Consider the following 19,835-nt stretch of genomic DNA (forward strand, 5'->3'; position numbering starts at 1 on the left):
TCTTCTCTACTAAATATTGCGGCTCCTTTAGGTAGAGAAATTGCAGAGACTCTTCTGGACAGTCTACAAAAGAGGTTTTGGTGGCTTAAAGAGACTTGATTAAGGATGAAGCTAATCTATGTAGTGGCTCTATCCCAAGTTCTCTCTATTTTAAACCCGGAGATTTGTTACTCCTGTCTGGTTGCGTAACATGAGGCTGCATGGAGCAGAAGTTGTCTTCAAGTGCCTCAGTACCTGGTAAACAGGCAGATAAAGTCATTGCTGCTTTTTGGATCCTTGCAGTGGAGATGTGTGAAGGTCAAACTCCACCACCCCCCTCTTGTTCTGGGTATGCATTGTAAACTAATTGTTTTCAGATAATACCCAAATTAATACAGATCAGGTGCTGCCCCTTCTCCTCCATAAGAGGATGTGGGTACTACTGGAATAAGTTTGTTAATTCTGGCAGATTTTGAGTTCAGTGCTTGAGTATAAAAATCCTTAGTCACGTAGATCTCTGCTAAGTGGAATTACTGAAATACTGATTATTTGTACTTCTTACTGTAGTTTCTTGAACGTGACATACATTTTCCCGGAGTCTCTATTTTGTGTGTGAAAATCCTTACCGTAGAACAACGTACATTTCTCAAGCTGGAGCCACTGTAAAGCGTAATCATTTTATCGTACATTGAAAGAAATGAGAAAAGCAGTTATTTCTTTAAAACTTTCCTTGCCGCTTAACATGGGTCCCAGTTTCAAGCCATTTAGGAGATCCATTAAGCCACTGGGTTGCTCCTGTGCATGCATTAGTAACAGACGTCGTGTAATATGGAACAGGCTTGCTATATCATGGACACATTTATGAAGATTGATAACAGGCAGGGTTCAGTGTTAACTTTTATTGTCAAATAGGCTGCAGGAGAAACTGCCTAGTATTGCTTTTGCTTTGATTTATGAAAAGGTTGCTGCATGAAAAAGGCATAACATAAAATAGCTCTGCTGGCAGTAGCATTATAAAATAGGGCCGTAAGTAGACCAAACAATAACTAACTATAATTACGTTCGTTATTGTCTCTCTCAGCTCTCTGTACCTTTGGTAGGGTGCTTGCACTCGCTACCACGTCAGCTTTAAAGTGGACTCACCTTTCCCACAAAGTGGGATGAGCATGATAAAATCCTGCCGTTTTATATAGGCAGTACCCCCAAAGGAGACCTTTTTTGTTTGTGCCATGAAATGAAAGAGGTCATTTAAATTTTATCTACTTGCAGAAGTAATACTAGGAAGAGAAGGAGGAAAGGTCTTTAGAAAAAAAATGCTGTTTCTGTTACAATTTCCATCACTGAGGTATTTTGTCCTAAATTATTACTGTTCTCCGGTAAGGGTTATTTCAGACTGTGTTATATTTAGACCCCTTAAAAACAAAACCAAAAATCCCAGCATGATGGCAAAGATCACCAGTTTTCATCTGCAGATGGCAAGAATTATTATTTTCTTTCTCTTAGCCTAGTACCATCCTTCGTAATGAGATGTGCCGCAGCAGGAGCAGGTTGAATTCTGCAGTTAGCAGCAATTAGCAGTAAAACTTCAGTGAGAACCAGTTGAAATCAAGGAGCATGACCTAACTGGGAAAGATTTTAGTGGTTGATCTAAAGTTTGTCAAACTTGAGATACTTTAACTTAAAAGCGTTCCACTACCAAACTACCTGAAGACCTTTGCAAAAAAAAAAAAAAGGAACTTAAAACTCATGTGATAAGACATCAGAATTACTTTCTTGGATCAGGCTGAAGTTCCATTAAATAACCCATTGTCTAATTAATGCTGCCAGCACACAGCAGATGTGTGAGAAGAGACCTTTGTAAGATCTTTGTGAGTTGGCAATGACGTTTCCCTGCAATACCCTCTACCTTCTGCTTTCCAGGTACCACCATGTCTCGTAACAGCCTCAGGGAAACATCCGCCAGTAGGCAGTGAAAAATTATGAAGTGAAAAATAATTTGAAAATAATGAAAAAACATGAATGTTGTGCTTTACAACTCATCTCTCCAAGTTTAGTTCATGATTTGTTCATGGTGGGAGGTGCATTTTCCCTGATAGGATGCTAAAAAGGATGTTGAGGGCATTAAGTTTTAATATTTCTATAACACGTTGGACAAGCACATTAAAATTAAGATATATTATAGCAAGGTCCAGTACCCACTTATTATCGGCATGTTCGCAGGGTGATTATTACTCTTTGTGTGTGTTTGCTAACATGTTATTGTTGCTACAGCCCAGCTGATTATATTTTATGAAAAGGGTGTCTCACCACAACCCAGCACAAGACCTGGGGAAGTGCATATAGCCTTTGGAGCTTATCAGAGTGAATCCAAGCCCTTTTTGTTAAATAACTTCATGGCCAAATGAAAAATTGGCATTTATTCTACTATCTCTTAAGACTGCAACCTTCAGTTCCCTCAAGTAATCATCACCCACGGGAGCAGTGATGCTTGAAGTGTTTAACTGTTGATTGCTTTTTCTGTATGATACTGCTACTCATAATATCTCTTATTTTTGTGGTCAGGCCTCTTATGGCTGAAGAAAATAGTTAAAACATATATTGCTCTAGAGAGTAATATTTGGATAATAATGTGCCACTAGTTAGTGTCTTGTGGTGCTTCGCATTGAGTGTTGTAGTTTGACCTTTGCTATAGATGAGAAACGTGTCTCCTTATCAAAACACATTATATAGCACCTATATAAAGGGAAAGCTGTTTTTTAGTGTAGTAGTGTAAGGTGCTGTGAAGATTTTTATTACCACAATTTTGGGATGATCATGTTACTCGTGCGTTTACAAAGCCTGAAGTGAGTTGTATAGCTCTTGGGAAATAAGTGGCAGTAATAAATCTACAACATGGTGTGCTGTCGTGTATTTGGTTTATGCTGCTCATTTGGGTTTTTGGGCTTTGTTTAGATCTGTCTATATTTTTGTGTGTGTGTGCGCTTTACTCACACAGTGATGTAACACTGCTGTAGAAAATTTAATGTAGGGACAGGAATAAACTTAAAATGGAAAAAATATTCAGTGGATAAAATCGTAATTTTTTTTTTTTTTTTTTGGCCACCTTCATGTAGAAACAGGTTTCAAACTATTCATAGAATCACAGAGTGGTTTGGGTTGGAAGGGACCTTAAAGACCATCTAGTCCAACCCCTCTGCCATGGGCAGGGACACCTTCCACTAGCCCAGGTTGCCCAAAGCCCCGTCCAACCTGGCCTTGAACCCTTCCAGGGAGGGGGCAGCCACAGCTTCTCTGGGCAACCTGTGCCAGGGCCTCACCACCCTCACAGGGAAGAATCTCTTCTTTACATCTAATCTAAATCTCCCCACTTTCAGTTTAAAACTATTACCCCTCATCCTATCCCTAAACTCCCTGATAAAGAGTCCCTTCACATCTTTCTTGTAGGTTCCCTTTAAGTACTGTTGCAAAATTATTTTTTCCCTGTAAAATTTAGGAATATTATACTGTATTTTTGCATAGTATGTAACGCTAGTTAATACACTCCAGTAGTCCTGGAACAGCAATGGTTGCAAACCACTGGCATCAGCCACTTGTATGAGAAATGTTGGCCAAAGCATCAATTAAATGTCCCAAAGACTAGATCTACCTTATTGCGAGGTGTAACTAGATCTGGAGAGCACTAATTCCCTCGCTCCTTGCCGCAGCCTAAACCTTCCTAGTTCCAAAAAGCCCCCCAAAAGTCCTAATAGTAAGAAATGGCACCACCTGGTGTTGTTTGCCGTGGTGATCTTTGACTTGTCTGCTCATGAACAGCTGAGCGAGTGGAATCTTGCCAGTCTTCATTAAATAATTTTTTGGGCGGAGTGATGAGACAGAGCTGAAGTGATGCCACATGCAAACTCTAAAAATAATTTGTGATCTGAATTTACATTATGAGGCTTGAAATGCAAGTGTTGAAATGCAAGTGTTGATATGCTGATCACGTATACATGAAAGTGGGGGGTTTTGCTCAATTCAAACTGAGCAGATTTGACTCTTGTGGTGGGGTTTGGTTTTTGTTCTGCAAAGTAGTTGGACAGACTTAAGGTATGTCCAAGATGATCGTTCTTCCTCTCTTCACTTGCCAAAGATAGGAACTGGTTTTGATCAGTGCAAGACCAAGAAGTTCTTTTTACAGTGTTTATAGCATATAGGTACGTTACATGGATACAATATATTTCATGTAGATAAAACTGCTCCTTCCAGAGTTTCTTCTGATTAAAGATTGTAGTTACTACGCTATCTTTTCCACACTGTAAAGGCATGCATGCCCCTGTTAGAAGTCTAAAATTTACGTCATTATCATCCATGTGCTTGTTTATTTTAGTATCTAAATTTGGGTAATTCCAACATGTGATTCCTTTTGCAGCTGCAAGGACCAGCTGTGTGTGAGGTACATTTGTATAATAATATGTTGGTGTACTTTGTATTTTAAGGGGTTTTTTGTTCTCTTTTTTTGGGGAGGGCAATTTTATAAATGAATAGTGGTTCGGAATAATAAAAGTCAATTCATACCCATTTAAATAAAAGTATTCAATTTAATTTTGTCTTTCAGGGTTGATGGGAGTCTTGTATTTATTTGATGACTCGCTCATCAAGCTATTTGGTGTATAAGCAGTCCCAGCGGGTCAGGTCAGAGGTCCCCCTAGCTTCTTGGGGAAGGGCTAGGAGTGGGTATTGAAGGAACGCTGTAAAAATAGGGGAAGTATGCAGTGATACCATTTTACCTTCAAACAGGTAGTGGAGTGGGACTTTCCTGAGCCAAACATAGTATTTTTGCTTATAATCTGTTGATGGACTTCTCTTACTTTACTGTATAATTATCTTTTGGACCCAAATGTGCTTATGATAACCGCAGTGCGTACCAGCTTTTCATTATATGTTGTTTAGGAAAGGCTTGAATTATTTTTTTCATTGTAAATCTACTGCTAGAAAACCTCACTGTCTGTTTCTCTTCCATACACCATTGATGGTTTCACTGATCCATCTCATGTTCACTCACAACTGCTTTTCTCTAGTCTGAAGAGATCTAGTCCTCATGTAATGTCCTAAGAGTCTGAGGACTTACCTTGCCAACTAGTTCATCGGTCTCATTAGGATTCACAACCAGGAAATCTTTTTCTGATCCTCATCCTAATTCCTTCCTGTTGTAAGTCCCAGCCCAAGAAGGGGTTTAAGAATGTGCATAACTTTGCACATGCAAATGCGGAATTACTCACTTCTTGAAGTTCTGCTCGTATTTATGTGCTTTGCCAGATTTGAGATCGTAAATTCTGTCTGTTAATCTTAGAGATGCTCTTTCCTCCCTGTATGCAATAAATAAGTTGTTGCAATACAAGGAATGGTTTCCACTTTGCTTATGCTAAAAGCTGAACAGATATCCTACCAACATACCAGGTGTTTTACCAGGTGGGAAACATTCACTAGGTAAAGGAAAAAAAAAAACAACCAAAAACCCAACAAATGCATCTATAAAGGTCAATAGTACTATCTGCCAGTCTTCGTTGTTAAACCAGGTTTTTGTCAACATATTGAACTTGACTTAGTACTCTCTAGACATAATTAAATGTCTGTCTTCAAGCAGTGTGTGTGTGTGTGTGAATATGCTGGAATGTCTTTCCTCCTCTTCTCATCTCCGTCCCTAAATTTCAAAGGTCAGAATGTTTGAAATAGATTTTTATTTGCTTTTAAGAAGGCTGGGTGAGAGATGAAATAAATGAGAGGATGACAAACATTTGCCTGTGGTTTGTTAGTGCTGGGATTTTAGGGGAAAGAATCTAAAAATAACATGGGCAATATTAACACTGGAGCTGATCACCAGTAGCATAAAAGATACATATATCAGCAGGTGGAGTAAGTTGTATTCTGACTTCTGCAAAAGTCATTTATTTTGTATTACTACACACATTGAGCATTCTCCATTGTAGAGCAGAAATGACTGTGGTTCTCTTCCGCCATTTCATCGTAGATTCGTTAGGCAAACTTTCTTTTACACCTTTTGGAAAAGTCACACTATGTAGTCAAGTGTAAATAAAAGCAAGAATCAACTCTACAGTACTTGATCTTTTGCTGGCAGCACTTCCCACACGGTAATTTTGAGGGCTCTGTGTGGGCACAGTTTGATTATGGACTGCTTCGTAACATCAGTTGTAGATATTCAGAAATCAGATCTGTGGTATTACTTCCAAATGATTTTTAGAAGAACATAACCATTTGGTTTGTGCTTTACATGTTTCATAATGCACTTTCAAGTCATCACCTACTTAATGTGCGAAGACAATTTTTAAAAATAATTTAATATCAAGAGTAAATTAATTTAAAAACTAAAAATAATGATGCAGCAGTAAGGACCTTCATTACCATATGCCCTTTTGTCTTTTCTCCCTGTTATCTATTCTGCAACTATTTTCTATACTGTAAACAAGTCCTGCAAATTCACTCAGCAGAGATGCTGTTGGAAGTGGCGCTTTTTGGATGAGGTAGTTTTAAAAACAGAATAACCCCCTCACCACCACCTTTTTGTGTCATGATGGAAAATACCACTGTCTTGCTGCTGCTTCAGGCTTGTCGCTTACGCTTCATCTTTGAGCTGACCTTCTCTCTAGGTCTTCTCAGCTAGGCTTACGTTTCGCTCTTGCTGACTCTTTATGCAAAATACCTCAAACATGGCCTTTCTTGTCCATCTGCTCAGCTAAATCCATCACTATTCAGCCTACTAGTTGCTGCAATGGTTTTTTTTTTATTTTTTTATTTTTTTTGCCCCCCGGCCATGAGAAGTGAAATGTGGTCCTGATGATGTCTGTTGAAAGCAGTACTGCAGATAATTTCCTACCTCATATTCACATCAACTCCTTCCATCCTGCCACTGGCTTCCCCTTCACGTGCATCACGCGCAAGTCACGTGTCGTCGCTTTTCAAGCCCTGTATGTCCCATTTCTCCTTCGCTGCTATTTCCAATTCCCTATATACTTTCTGAACCACTCATGATGCCACCTTCCATCCCTCACTCATCCAGTTTTCGAACAAGCACTGAGTTTCGCTGTTTCTCAGGAGGAATTTCTGCTAGATGTAGACAACGTTAATTGATTAACTTCCCACAAATCCCTCTAAAAATCCTCTCGGTTGCTCATGAGGCCCTTGAAAACAATTAGGCTGGTGCTATACTTAGCAGGCTGCCTATTGCAAGGGTACAGATTGCCTCAGTTTCCTTTTGTTTCACCCTCTGTTTGCATCAATTGGACGTTTCTTTGTGTGTATTACAAGCACATTGAGAAAAGAAACATCCTTTTTTTTAAAAAAAAAAATCTTTGCATGCTACCTAGTGCAGTTGGGGTCTGGTCACAGCATGTTTTCTCTCCTACATGAGTAGAAATAAATAAAACAGATCAGGACATCGTCTCCAGCACTGTCCTGTGCTGGGACATCGGGTGTAGTTGGTAGCATGTTCATTTACAGGGTTTTGTTTTGGAGCTAATGCTTCCCTGGACAACACCGGGCATGACCAGGGGAACAGCACATGCTGGGGACTGTCCCCAGTTTGTGGTTTGGATGTGGATGTGCTGAGCTGCTTATTTGGAGGGGAAGGCAAGATTTTACGCTTAAGAGATACACGTTGTGCTGTACCATGCTGATTGGCCTCAGACCCAGAGGATCATCTCTGGTCTGTTTTATTTAGTAGCGTAGAGGTAGCTTTAGATGCCAAGGGTTATACAAATAAAAACAGATGCTTTTGATAGGTGTCAGCATTTTAATGAAAAATAAAATTAAGCCCTGGATACTTCTGGCCACCTAATGGCACTATTTTTTGTAATGCGTGCTGGTTTTCTGTTGCTATTTTTTTCCCCCATATTTTATGACAATTGCCTGAAGTCCTGATCTGGTGGGATTATGCCAGATACCTGCACAGTTGGAAACTCATCAGCGATTCAGATTCCTTCAGTCAGAATGTCAGTTTTATCACAAAACTTGTAAAGCTTACTGTGGTGATTTCAAATTTCCTCTTTAGTAGACATTTTGTTTGAATGCCATGAAGGGGTTCCTTTCTGGGTGCCCCCAGGAGTACAATAAGCTATGCTCTTTGAGAGAAGCTAGATGAGTACAAAGTTACCTTCATTAAATTTTCTCTTCATGCTTTAGCATAGAATATTTCTTTTTCAAACTCTCTCTCATTTTCTTTTGTGTCTTCATCCTATTACCTTTATGAGATTGCGGTGCATCAGCTTGATGGAAAAGGTGGGTGCATGGCTCCCTCAGAGGTTTATTCCAGCACACAGAAATATTCTGCTAGCATGTGAGGTACTTGAGGAGCAGCTGGAAAAGCAAAAGCAGATCAGGTAATTGTAAACTTAATAAAAACGCATCGTTACTAGTGTGCCAGCGCAGCACAGATCAGACTGCTGTTCATACTGACTTCTGCTCAGAAAAGCATTTTAGATTTCATAGAATCATGGAATGGTTTGGGCTGGAGGGGACCTTAAAGACCATCTAATCCCAGTCCCCCTGCCCCGGGCAGGGACACCTTCCACCAGTCCAGGTTGCCCAAAGCCCCGTCCAACCTGGCCTTGAACCCTTCCAGGGAGGGGGCAGCCACAGCTTCTCTGGGCAACCTGTGCCAGGGCCTCACCCCCCTCACAGGGAACAATTTCATCCTTAGATCTCATCTAAATCTCCTCTCTTTCAGTTTAAACATTACCCCTCATCCTATCACTACAATCCCTTGTAAAAGTTCATGTGTGTTGATTCTGTAAAGTAGTTACTGAGTTGCACTGAATGGAGATGGAGATCTGTCAGGGTTCCCTGGCAGTCTTGGGTCACTATTATGGTATGTATTTTTCTTTCTATTTAGTTGTGAAATTTCTAAATTAGTAAGTAAGTAAATAAATAAATAAATAAAATGGTGGGACACTTTCCCTAACACATGTCCCAAAATACAGATCTCTCAGGACATGGGATAGTTCAGGGAAGGGACCTCCTGGTCGAAGAAGGGTCAGCTCTGGGACCAGACCAGGTTGCTTTATCCATTCAGGTATTTAAAACCTCCACATTTTCACTATAGATTCTACATAAGTGCTGGGTTTGCGCTGTTTACCTTTTCTTACAAGCTTTTTCTTTAGTCAAGCTCCACAGACCCTTAGATGACCCTTATTTATAGAAACTTTAGAGAAGTTCTCTGTTCTGGAAATACTTCATTTCCCTTTTGAGGAGTTTCCTTGCTGTTGGCTGTTTCTGACCATCCATCTGAGAGTCCTGTCATCCATCACCAAACAGAAATCAATCCCAAACCCTTCGGTGGGGTTACCATAATGCACGGTGCAACCTTCTTTCCTGAACGGGAGATCCTGCAGCACGTGGTTTATGGCCATCTATTGTTAGACAGTAATCTCATTTAGCATTTTCCCAAAAGTGCAAATAGTGCATTAGGGCAGCGTAACAAGCACAGCAGATCAATATGGAGATGGTGCTCTCCTTCAACAGATTAATCCAAGAAAATGGACTTTGTTGACTTGAAGGAAGTGGCCCTGTTCGCATTGACCTGCATTAGGTCTGCAGTGCCTGGAAGGACAGGCAATGGGCTGAGAGTACGTGTTGAAAAATCACCAGTGAAAAGTCATAGTATGAAAACAAGTAACTGTGGGGCAGGAGACGACATGTCTTACGGGCTCTGATATGGTTGGCAATGTAAAGAGTCCATTGAAGCATTCAAATAAGGAATAATACATGGACTTTGAATGGTCATTAATAGCATGGCTCAGGGAAAAAAAAACAATCAAAAAGCTCCTTAATGTGGGTTAGAGTACCTTGCTGAAATGGCTTTAAATACATCTACAGAATTTATGTAGCAAATGTACAGCAGCTCATTTCCTTCACTCTTCACCTTTATATAAGACACACTCTATGAAGTCATTTTAAAATCAGTTGTGAATAAAGGCACAGCTAGGTTTACTGTGTGTATTTTCTGTTAACTTATAGTCTATTGTATTGGTTTATCAATCCAGACCAGGATTTCAGGCGTTTAAAATGAGCTCTGGTTTAGTTGGACCTCAGTCGTCACCGCTGTCAGTCTTATGTCTACAAAGAGCATTCGTGGTGCTTCCTCTTGTCCTCCATCCCGATACAGTCCTTGCCATGATCAGCCAGTGTGCAGCAGTTTATGGTCATACATTTTGATGCCTAACATGCTTTTGAAATGCTTGCTGATATCAGCAGAGGGGGGATTAAGGGAAAATCCTCATCCGTAAGAGTCTACAGAAGTTTGAACTTTCAGATCATAAAGTGTGTAAGCACCTGGGACTGCATTTAAATTCTGTTTTAGGCATTTCACAGATGTATGGTAATGAATGAAAAAAGTAGGAGGGATGTTTTATATAGGTACATACTGTAAAATCAAGGTGACTTAACATTCCTTTTTTTTTTTTTTTTTTTTTGTACTACATCTTCAGTGATTGCCAAGAAGTCAATTCCCCAAAGGAACAGCATTGTGCTTCGCGTTTCACTTTCTTACTGTAGTAAAATAGAGATCTGACTTGGCCAATCAGCAAAATAAGAATGAACACAATATTCATCTGAGGATACTGTGGCTGATGAGTCTTATTTTTTTTACAACCTGACTGAACTAAAAATAATGTGGTCTGGTGTGGATGTTAGAAGAGCCACTGTCAGGCTTTCCTGGTAGGGTACATGGGTTAACAGTTCACACACATAAAGCAAATGGGTGTTTTCAAGGCACGTGAACTGTAAATGGTTTTCTAAATTTTTATGTGGTTTTTTTCTACCATTAAAATATTTCATCTTTGGTGTGAAAGGAGTTTAACTGTGATTTGATTGCCTCTTGTAGAAATGAGTACCTTAAAAAGTATTTTTAAAGTACGTGTCCAGTTACCTTAAAATGTCAATGGACATTTCATCTCTGAAACACTTCGCCAACACCCTTACTTTTGAAACAGGAAAGTACTGTATTCCCATTTTAATTCTGTGGCACTCTCAGCGTACGTAACATTTTGTAAATTAATGCAAATGAGAAGATTTTTGTCCAAACAAGACTGGATTTTACAGGACAGACTAAAGAAGCTTCCCTTCCTTTGGCTTCCGTTGAAGGCAAAAAGTCTATCGCATCAGCCAAAAAGATGGCAACAGTGATGAATCCACACAGTAAAGAAAATAGACAAAATTCCTAAATAACTTGCACATCTGGCGCGAGGATTAGAATTGAGGTGATGGGAAGGAGGATGCACCAAAAATAGAGGCTATCATCAGATCAGCGAAAGTAGGTTGTGTAATTTGCTGATGGTAGCAGGGTTTTTATGTTCTCGAGGTCAGCCCAATGGGTGATTTCACTTTTATGCAGTAGCAATATTTAATGAGGATTGTGTGGTCATAGGGCTATACAGCCATGAAGCTTCCCTGTGGTTCTGTGGCTGTTTTTCTAACGTAGGTGAGATCGGACATGCTTCGTCACTGCTGGGATCTTCAGTTAAAGATGTGTACTCATGCGAAGTTGGATGTTCATTTTCTCCACCAGCTGGAACTCCACCTGAGTACTGGATCAGGAGGACACTTGTGGTCCCAATAGCCAAATTTCTGCAGCTCACGTTGATGTTTGCATCTGATGTTACCCACTTTATAACCCAACTAGCTCTAGAAACAGCCTTTCTTTATAAAGTGTTTTCCTTCACTGCTATTATTTAGTTTACTAATTTAAACGATAAAAAAAAAAAAAAAAAAAAGTTGTATCTTTCCTAAAGTCTTTTTGAGAAGGAAACCAAGTTCTTTTCTCTTTCCCCAGGCGATATGAGTCTCATCCAATCTGTGCTGATCTGCAGGATAAAATTCTACAATGTTATCGGCAACACGCTCAGGAGACCCTCAGCTGCTCTGCCCTGGCTAGCCAGTACCTGCGTTGTGTCAATCATGCCAAACAGGTGAGTTAGAAATATTGCCACTGAAATAATGATGGAATGAAGAAGAGAGGAAGGCTATGGCATTGTCCAATTAGTGCTTACATGCTAAAGCAGTACAGTTCACAGAATCACAGAATTGTCTAGGTTGGAGAAGACCTTGAAGATCATCCAGTCCAACTATTAACCTAACACTGACAGTTCCCAACTCCACCATATCCCTCAGCGCTATGTCAACTCTACTCTTAAACACCTTCAGGGATGGGGACTCCACCACCTCCCTGGGCAGCCCATTCCAACGCCCAACAACCCCTTCTGGAAAGAAATGCTTCCTAATATCTAGTCTAACCCTTCCCTGGTGCAACTTGAGGCCATTCCCTCTTGTTCTATCGCTTATTACTTGGTTAAAGATACTCATCCCCAGTTCTCTGCACCCTCCTTTCAGGGAGTTGTAGAGGGCCATGAGGTCTCCCCTCAGCCTCCTCTTCTCCAGACTAAACCCCCCCAGTTCCCTCAGCCGCTCCCCATCAGACCTGTGCTCCAGACCCTGCACCAGCTCCGTTGCCCTTCTCTGGACACGCTCGAGTCATTCAATGGCCTTTTTGGAGTGAAGGGCCCAAAACTGAACCCACTCATCGAGGGGCGGCCTCACCAGTGCCGAGCACAGGGATAAGATCCCTTCCCTGTTCCTGCTGCCCACGCTAGTGCTGATACAAGCCAGGATGCCATTGGCCTTCTTGGCCACCTGGGCACACTGCTGGCTCCTGTTCAGCCGGCTAGCAATCAACATCCCCAGGTCCCTCTCTGACTGGCAGCTTTCCAGTTCCCGGCATGTCTGTTCTGACAAGGTCTGTGGAGTCCACTTTCAATTTATTTAAATGTTAGGGTTTCCATCTCTGCCCTTGGGAAGCTATTGTTTAGTGTAGTAGTTGTCGCTGTTGGCAGATGTTTCCTGGTATCTGCAGTTTTAGCAGTAAAACAAGGGCATTAAACTATATGGTGCTATTTGTCATAAATATGACAAATGAATGGATGTCTCAAACTAGATTGCTCACCACTTGGAAGTCTTGATTTCTTTTATGTACTCTGAGAGTCTAATACTGCCCTTTACCTGGTCTTGCCCTGCTCTCATCCAGTTTTCTAGGGTATGGGTTGTTACTGTAGGTTAAAACCTTTATGTTTTATTAGTGCAGCATAAGGGAGAATGATAGTAATACGTACATCTTTCAGTTAAAAGAAGCTGAAATTTCTAAATATTATTCATCTTCCAAATATAGAGATGCATATGTTGACCTCAGTTGTGTTCTTAAAAAAGCCAGTTGGAAATGTGCTTATAGACCATGTACGTGGTGTATATAAAAAGTGCCTAAATAAGTCTGATGATCTTTATTTCTGCTAAAATCTATCAGTTAATATTTGAACATGTGAAAACGTGTGCTCTAAAGTGTTAACAGAGACCCAGCAAGCACGTCTAGTATTTGATGATGATAATCATTTTCACTCAAGTTAATTCTGCCTGTACAGACAAGTAGTAAGACTTTGACTATAATCGTTCTTGGTGACCTTTTTGCTGCCACCCCAGTGCAGCCTTGCTCTGGTATTACTGAAGATCTTGCTGGCCTTAACACTGCTCCTGGTCTAATGCTCTGTAGGACATGGTAGGAGGCAACGGTTGCGTGGCAGTGCCAAAGCATTTCCTCAGTCTGCAGTGCTTAATACGTTTGTGCAGTGCTAATACTGATAATTCTTTGTTGCTATAGCTAGTACGCTCCTTTTTGCACAGGATTGGCCATGCTGGAAGACAGTTCAGGTAACAGTTGTAGCGTGGTCGTTCTCTGAACACTGCAGGACAAGGACAATTTATCTGGCAGTCCGGGCAGCTCTAAAATCACTTTATGATATTAAAAATTGTTATTAGCAGTGGAAACTTTAAAGAGGATCCATGTGATGAAAAATAAAAGCCAGTGAGATCACCCTGTCCCTTTCAAAATCATCTCCTTCGATATATCTTTGCTGATGTGTCTTCTTGCCCACTTGTTAATGCACCAAGCTCCTAAGCTCCTTCATTTCCTTAAAAACTCTACAGTCTACCAGATCTCCCTGCTCATGAAAATGTTCCCTGATGTCCTAGCCTGAGGCTTTCTTTCCTAAAGCTACTGACACTTTATTAATTTTATAAAGATGGTTGAGCCGTGCTCAGACACCCAAGCATGAGAAGGGCAACCAGCTTTGTCCAGGTGCCTTCTTTGGGCACAGAAGCTGCTGTGGCTCCAGCTAGAAAATTTTGCTCATCTCCTTCTTCCCTAAGCTGTACGCTTCCCCATGACCTTTTGAACTGGATTTTTTTTTTCTTTAAATTGAACTGCATTTTTTTTCATTAATTCCTACTATGACAAACAATTATTGGTATCTATCTTTATTTTTTCTAAGTTTTCCTTTAGTGTGATTTCTGTATGCCAGAATCCAGTCTGAAGTTACTGGATCATGCGTGGTTTTGAGACATTTTAGAAAAAAGGCCAGTGAATAATATTAGTGGGCTAGATTTTAACCATGGCTTGCATCACTTGGAACACTAATCTACTGGATTTGTAATTTTGTATTATTTTTTAAAGTAACTAAAAAATTTAGATTAATTACTTATACATGTTTAAGCTATAAGTAAAGTTTGTATCTGATAGGAATTTCTTCAGAAGACTGTGATGAAGATGAATTAATTCATGTTCAGAAGGTGCAGGAAAAGGAAATTGCATAAATATGAGCATTAGGTTTAAACACCCTTTTAAATACCTTCTTTGTTGAAGATCTTCAGCCAAGCCTGTCAAGTAGTTAAAAGTGTTTCCTAAATGTTTCTTACTCTCTTTCACACATGCTTCAAGATGAGAATTCAGAGAGGTTTCTCTCTTACGATAACAGAGACAGAGAAGCCTTTTATGATGGAAATATTTGCAAGCAGGAACAATTGTTTTTCATAATGAACATCAGTCCTCTATAGCTCATCCTCCATGTGTTGCAGCTGTAATGGTAATTATTTTATTTGCTGATTGCCCAGAAGTCCAGACAAACAGTGACTTCGAAATAATTGCTAAACGCTGTTACAAAATATTTCAAAATTACCTACTATATGTGCTTGGTTGGAAGACAGAGAAGTGGGATAAATAGCAGATTCAGAAATGAAAAAGTTAACTGACACTGGCTACAAGAAACAAACAAAGAAGAAAATTTGCTAGAGGGAATAGACCAAGATATTGAAAACCAAATAAGTTAACTAATCCGATTTCCTGGCAGTGAGTCTGGGCACTTGTGCTCAGGCTGAGCACACTCTGTGCTTTTCATAAATTGAATTTATTGACTCCTCTTTCTTTCCTATCTTGCTTATAATTATCTCACCCTCTCTTCTGTATGCTCCTTATTTCTCATCCTGTCTGTAATCTCATGTCTCTATCTGTCCTTTTCTCCCCTTGTTAGAAAAGCCCAGAGAGTTGTTAATTCAGAGGAGTTTGACACATTGTTGTATCTTCACTTTAAATCTTTTCCCAAAGTCATGAGAAGCTAGTGAAATAAATTAAACTCTATTATTAATGTTTGTGTTTTATTATAATAGTAACAGAGAGAAAAACTTACTTAATGGAGCCATTAAGGGGAAGATATTAGGATTGTCTATGGTGTGTATTTGTGCTCCCACTGATGAAGTACCTCCAGCCAGACCAGTCACTGCACGAATATGGACCATCCAGTGGCATTTTAATCACTTACCCTAGTCTGCTGTCCACTGATATGAACAAGGTGACTGTTAAAATACCCTTTATAATTTCTCTTTTTTTTTCTTTTTTTCTTTCCCCTGGGCTACAGTGAGTCCTAATTCTTATATGGAAACACAACTAGTCTACCATTTAATGAAGTCTGTGCAATAGTTACCTATTAGACCACTGAATTTCAGAGGGATGCAAGTCCCTGCAGGCAGGTGAGATTTGAAAATACTTTAGGGCATGATACCAACAGCTGCTGGTGCCTGACAGCCTGCCTACAAAATGTTATCCTTGAGCCTCTTCAGTCTTGTTGTAACTATTATTTGAATTTTTAGGATAGAGGGGTCCCTAATCGTGCATCCTTGTCAGAATAGAACCATTATTTTAGCCTCATCCTCCATTATTTTTCCTAGATGCTATCTTACAATCTAGTAAAAAAATATGTAAAAATAGTGTAGCTGGAAATGCTGAACTACAACACAATAAAGAGGCATTGTCTTTTATGGCCACCATTTAACGCTACCTCGACTGAAGGAAGTTTATTATGGAAGAGTCGGACCAGGTTTCCTTCACACCTACATTGGTGTAATGAAAAAAACACAAGAAAAAAAAAATTAAATACATGAAGTAAATTTGTAGGTGATGTTAAATGGCAAGGGTCAGTAAAGAACATTAAAAAAGACCCAAAATGTAGACAAAACCAAAGCAAGCCCTGGGACACTCTCAATTGTCTGAAGATGAAATTTTGTGGGCAGAAATATGCATGTGATGAACAAATACCTGTGATTTCTTTCCTTAGGATACTAAATAAATTAAGTAACACAGTTTTTCTCAGATCTTTTGGGATTTTCCTGCGTTAACTTATGCAGTGTTAAATTTATGTAAAGTTAATATTCAGCCCAGTGATGGCTTCGAGCAAGTTTCTGTAATACCACTGCAAAAAAAGTCTTCCAGGTAAAGCAGCCTTCATCAGTTTTACAGAAATCTCCATGGGGATGCTGTCAAACTGAGATTGGAGATTTTGTTAACTAATAAAAGTTTCTCTTATTTTTGTTTGTAGTAGCACCTAGGGAGCATAAAACCAACTCCTTTTATTTTGTCAGCGTGTACTTCTCTACCACGGATTCTGGAGAATATTTGCGATCCCGAGGACTTTTACCATCTTGTCATGTGCACACTCCCCTGCTCCTTGGTTACACCCCTTAATCCTTGCAGAAACACTGCTCGGTCGAGTTGAATGGTTCACCAGGTTATCTTTAGAAATATTGTGAGAATTGGGTTGAAGACATATGTGACAACAGGTTTTTCATTCCCTTTATTTTTAATTTTCCCAAACCCTAGCTTCTGTGACTCTGACGATGCAGTCCAAACTCTCAAGACAATGTGCCCTGTCTGGCCAGATACAGCTGCTCAGATACTTGAATCAGCTGTTTGTAGGTCTCCTGTAAGATTTCAGGGTTTACACTTGGGCTTGCTCCTGACATAGGTCCTAAAAAATTATCAAATCCCTTGCTACCATTTCTTACAAGGAAACTTATAATTACTGTCTTCCCCATTTCATGGATTTTGTAGGCCTTGGTCAATGTTATAGTCCTCCCGTGAACGTAGATGGCCTCCAGCATGCTTCTGCTGCCTGTTAGTGTCCTGTTGGATCCCACTTTCTGTTCTCTGTACTGACTAGACAAGTAGTATCCATAGGTGTGCTCGTTTCTGCAGAGCCCTTATTTCTAGATCATGGCAGTAGGAAGTTCTTAGTAGAGCCCTATATACTGTCCTTGCAAGTCTGCATTTTCATGGTAGAGGCCAGGGCCTCTCTGAAGAGTCAAGACCTTGATGCAGGGCTCTCTGGAGTGGCAGAAGAAATAACTCTTGGACTGCTTCACATATCTATACTTTTAGCTCTTGGTGGCCTGACTGAGCACAGGAGATGATTAATGAAGCACACGGGCAGTGCAACATGTTCAGTCTATCGAGATTTTGGTTATGACTCAGAACTCAGGAAGGAGGTAGGTAGGGGAGGTACTTAGTGTTGTATGACTTCAGGATCTATTTCCTTGAGTATGTAATTGCTAGGAGTGGGATTTATCTTATTGTAAGGTCAGACTTTTTAATTTACTTAATAGCTGTAGCACTAGAGCCGTGATAGCATTAGGATGGATGAAAAGGAATCATTACTGCAACTCTTCAGGCCTCCAAACGGCTGGCTTGTTGAGTCCTTAAATAGCTCCATTCTGCTTCTGTGACTTGTCTCTGTGGTAATGTGTATGTTGACAACGTTTCTTTTTCTATGTTTTTATTTTTAAAATTGCAAATTCTATGAAGAAATTGTAGCCAAACTTCAGGGGGTCTCTGGAATAACTTTGACTTACTCAAATATGTGTTTCTCCCTCTCTCTTCCCCCCGCCCCGACTGTTTTCTTAGCAGAGCATGCTTGGGAGAGGAGGATAAAGGCATTGTCCAAATCAAGCACAAGACCATCAACTCTAATTTCAGCAGAAGAGCATTTTTTCCCAAGAATGATATGACAGCCCATTTACAGGGCAGACCAATAAAAAGAAGAACTGGAAGAGCCATTTCAAGAGCAGCAGCCATCACGGCTCAATCAGTGTGACCATTTGAAAAGCCAAGACCTGTATCTTATTACATCAGAAATCGTACATCCGAAGATACTGCTCGGTCTTAGTAAAATCCACTTATTGGTGATTGAAGGAAGGAAAAGAAAAGAACCTTTCACTGACCTTAGAAAGGGGAAATATCCTTCAAATGCTGCTATTTCATTGTAGAATCTCCTCAAAAACTTCTCGCTGTCAAAGGCACGGGTATGTAACACCTGGTGTGCTGGGACGTGGCGGTGCTTTGTGAGCAGGTCAGCTGCTGCTCCTCACTGTACAGCCTGTATTCGCTGCTCGTATTAAAGTTTTCCTTACAATGTATAATGACGTAAATTGTGCTTTAACTTATTTCACAAATTATGTAACTTAATGAAGTCTCTCTCCAGGCCTTCTGCTGGAATGATGTTAATGATCCAACACTTAAGATGTAACACGGCCTTTATTTACGTGAAACGATTCTGTTATGCTCCTCACTCCTATCAAGTACTGACGAATATGCCTCGCTCTGTACCAACAATAAATATATTTTATGCACAAGATTGATGTTTCAGTCTGTCTCTCTTTCCTCTTCTCAGAGGCGGATGGTGTTCCCTCTGCTGCGTCAATCATGTTTTTCCAGCAGATGTTATTGCTGAAGCTTTAAAGCATAGACTTTTATGCATAACCAACCTTGGTTTCAGGAACGGTACTTACATATAACTGTTTTCCATCACAGCAACCTAAAAAGATCCCACGTGGTAGTGTGCTGTGATTCATGCACCACCAGAGTTTCCTTTCTTGGAAAGTACTTGTGAATGAAAGGGCATACAGTGCCCAAAACTGCAAACCATCTTTATGCAAGTACCCGCTTTCATTTAATTGTTTTTGTTCCGATAACGGCTGCGGCATTCATCTTACCAAGCAATCTTAGGGAAGATTTTTTACCCAATAGTAATAGTAACAGTGTCAACGGAGCAGTGTCTCTAGAGCCTTCTGCTATTTATTTACCTGTTGTGTTGCTCTAATTGGCTGCGTTTGAACTGCATCCTACTGTACAACTGTGAGTACACCTGCAGGTCTCATTTATATTCAAAATATTGCCAGTGACTCTCCTATTCTAATTATCAAGATGCTTTGTGAGTACTGTTTAATTAAGGACTTTTTTTTTAATGCTACACAAAGAAGCTGGGCTTTTTTACATGTGAAGCAACTGCAGTATCAGTAGGAGAGGAAGATCCTGGAGTTCAGTGTCAGGTGCCAGGTAAACTGCTTGAGAGAAATAATAGGGACATAAGCGACATGTTTACATGGTGACTTGCTGTAGTGTTTACAAATCAGCTAACTCACAAATTCTCCTTTATAATGTTCTCTTTTGTAACAGAGAGCCAAGAAGTTGGCAGATCCATCCTTGCCAGACTTAGAATTGGCAGTAAAATGCAGCATAGAGGAAAAGCAGACGTTTTTAAGGCCAGATGATTCTGTAAAATCAGGAGAAGAGCTGTGTCGGGAAGGAAGGTCTCTGTTATTGCCAAATGTTTATTGGTTTCCCATCCTGACAGCCTTGAGCAGTGGAAGTCAGTCTTGCT

General features: G+C 40.1%; 1 protein-coding gene across 2 annotated transcripts in view; it reads left to right on the plus strand.

Annotated features, from left to right (window-relative positions):
- Positions 1-18,809, plus strand: part of CHCHD3 (coiled-coil-helix-coiled-coil-helix domain containing 3) — a 163,863-nt gene extending 145,054 nt beyond the window's left edge. Inside the window, exons 7-8 of one of the 2 annotated variants that reach the window (XM_074869682.1) lie at positions 11,801-11,936; positions 18,080-18,809. In XM_074869682.1, the coding sequence (XP_074725783.1) occupies positions 11,801-11,936; positions 18,080-18,106 (163 nt within the window). In that variant the 3' untranslated portion in view covers positions 18,107-18,809. The remainder of the gene's footprint in view (positions 1-11,800; positions 11,937-18,079) is intronic. The other variant, XM_074869683.1, reaches the window with a different exon arrangement.
- Positions 18,810-19,835: the final 1,026 nt, after the last annotated feature.

This window comes from Strix uralensis, chromosome 5 (assembly GCF_047716275.1).
Source record: "Strix uralensis isolate ZFMK-TIS-50842 chromosome 5, bStrUra1, whole genome shotgun sequence".
Lineage (NCBI taxonomy): Eukaryota > Metazoa > Chordata > Aves > Strigiformes > Strigidae > Strix > Strix uralensis.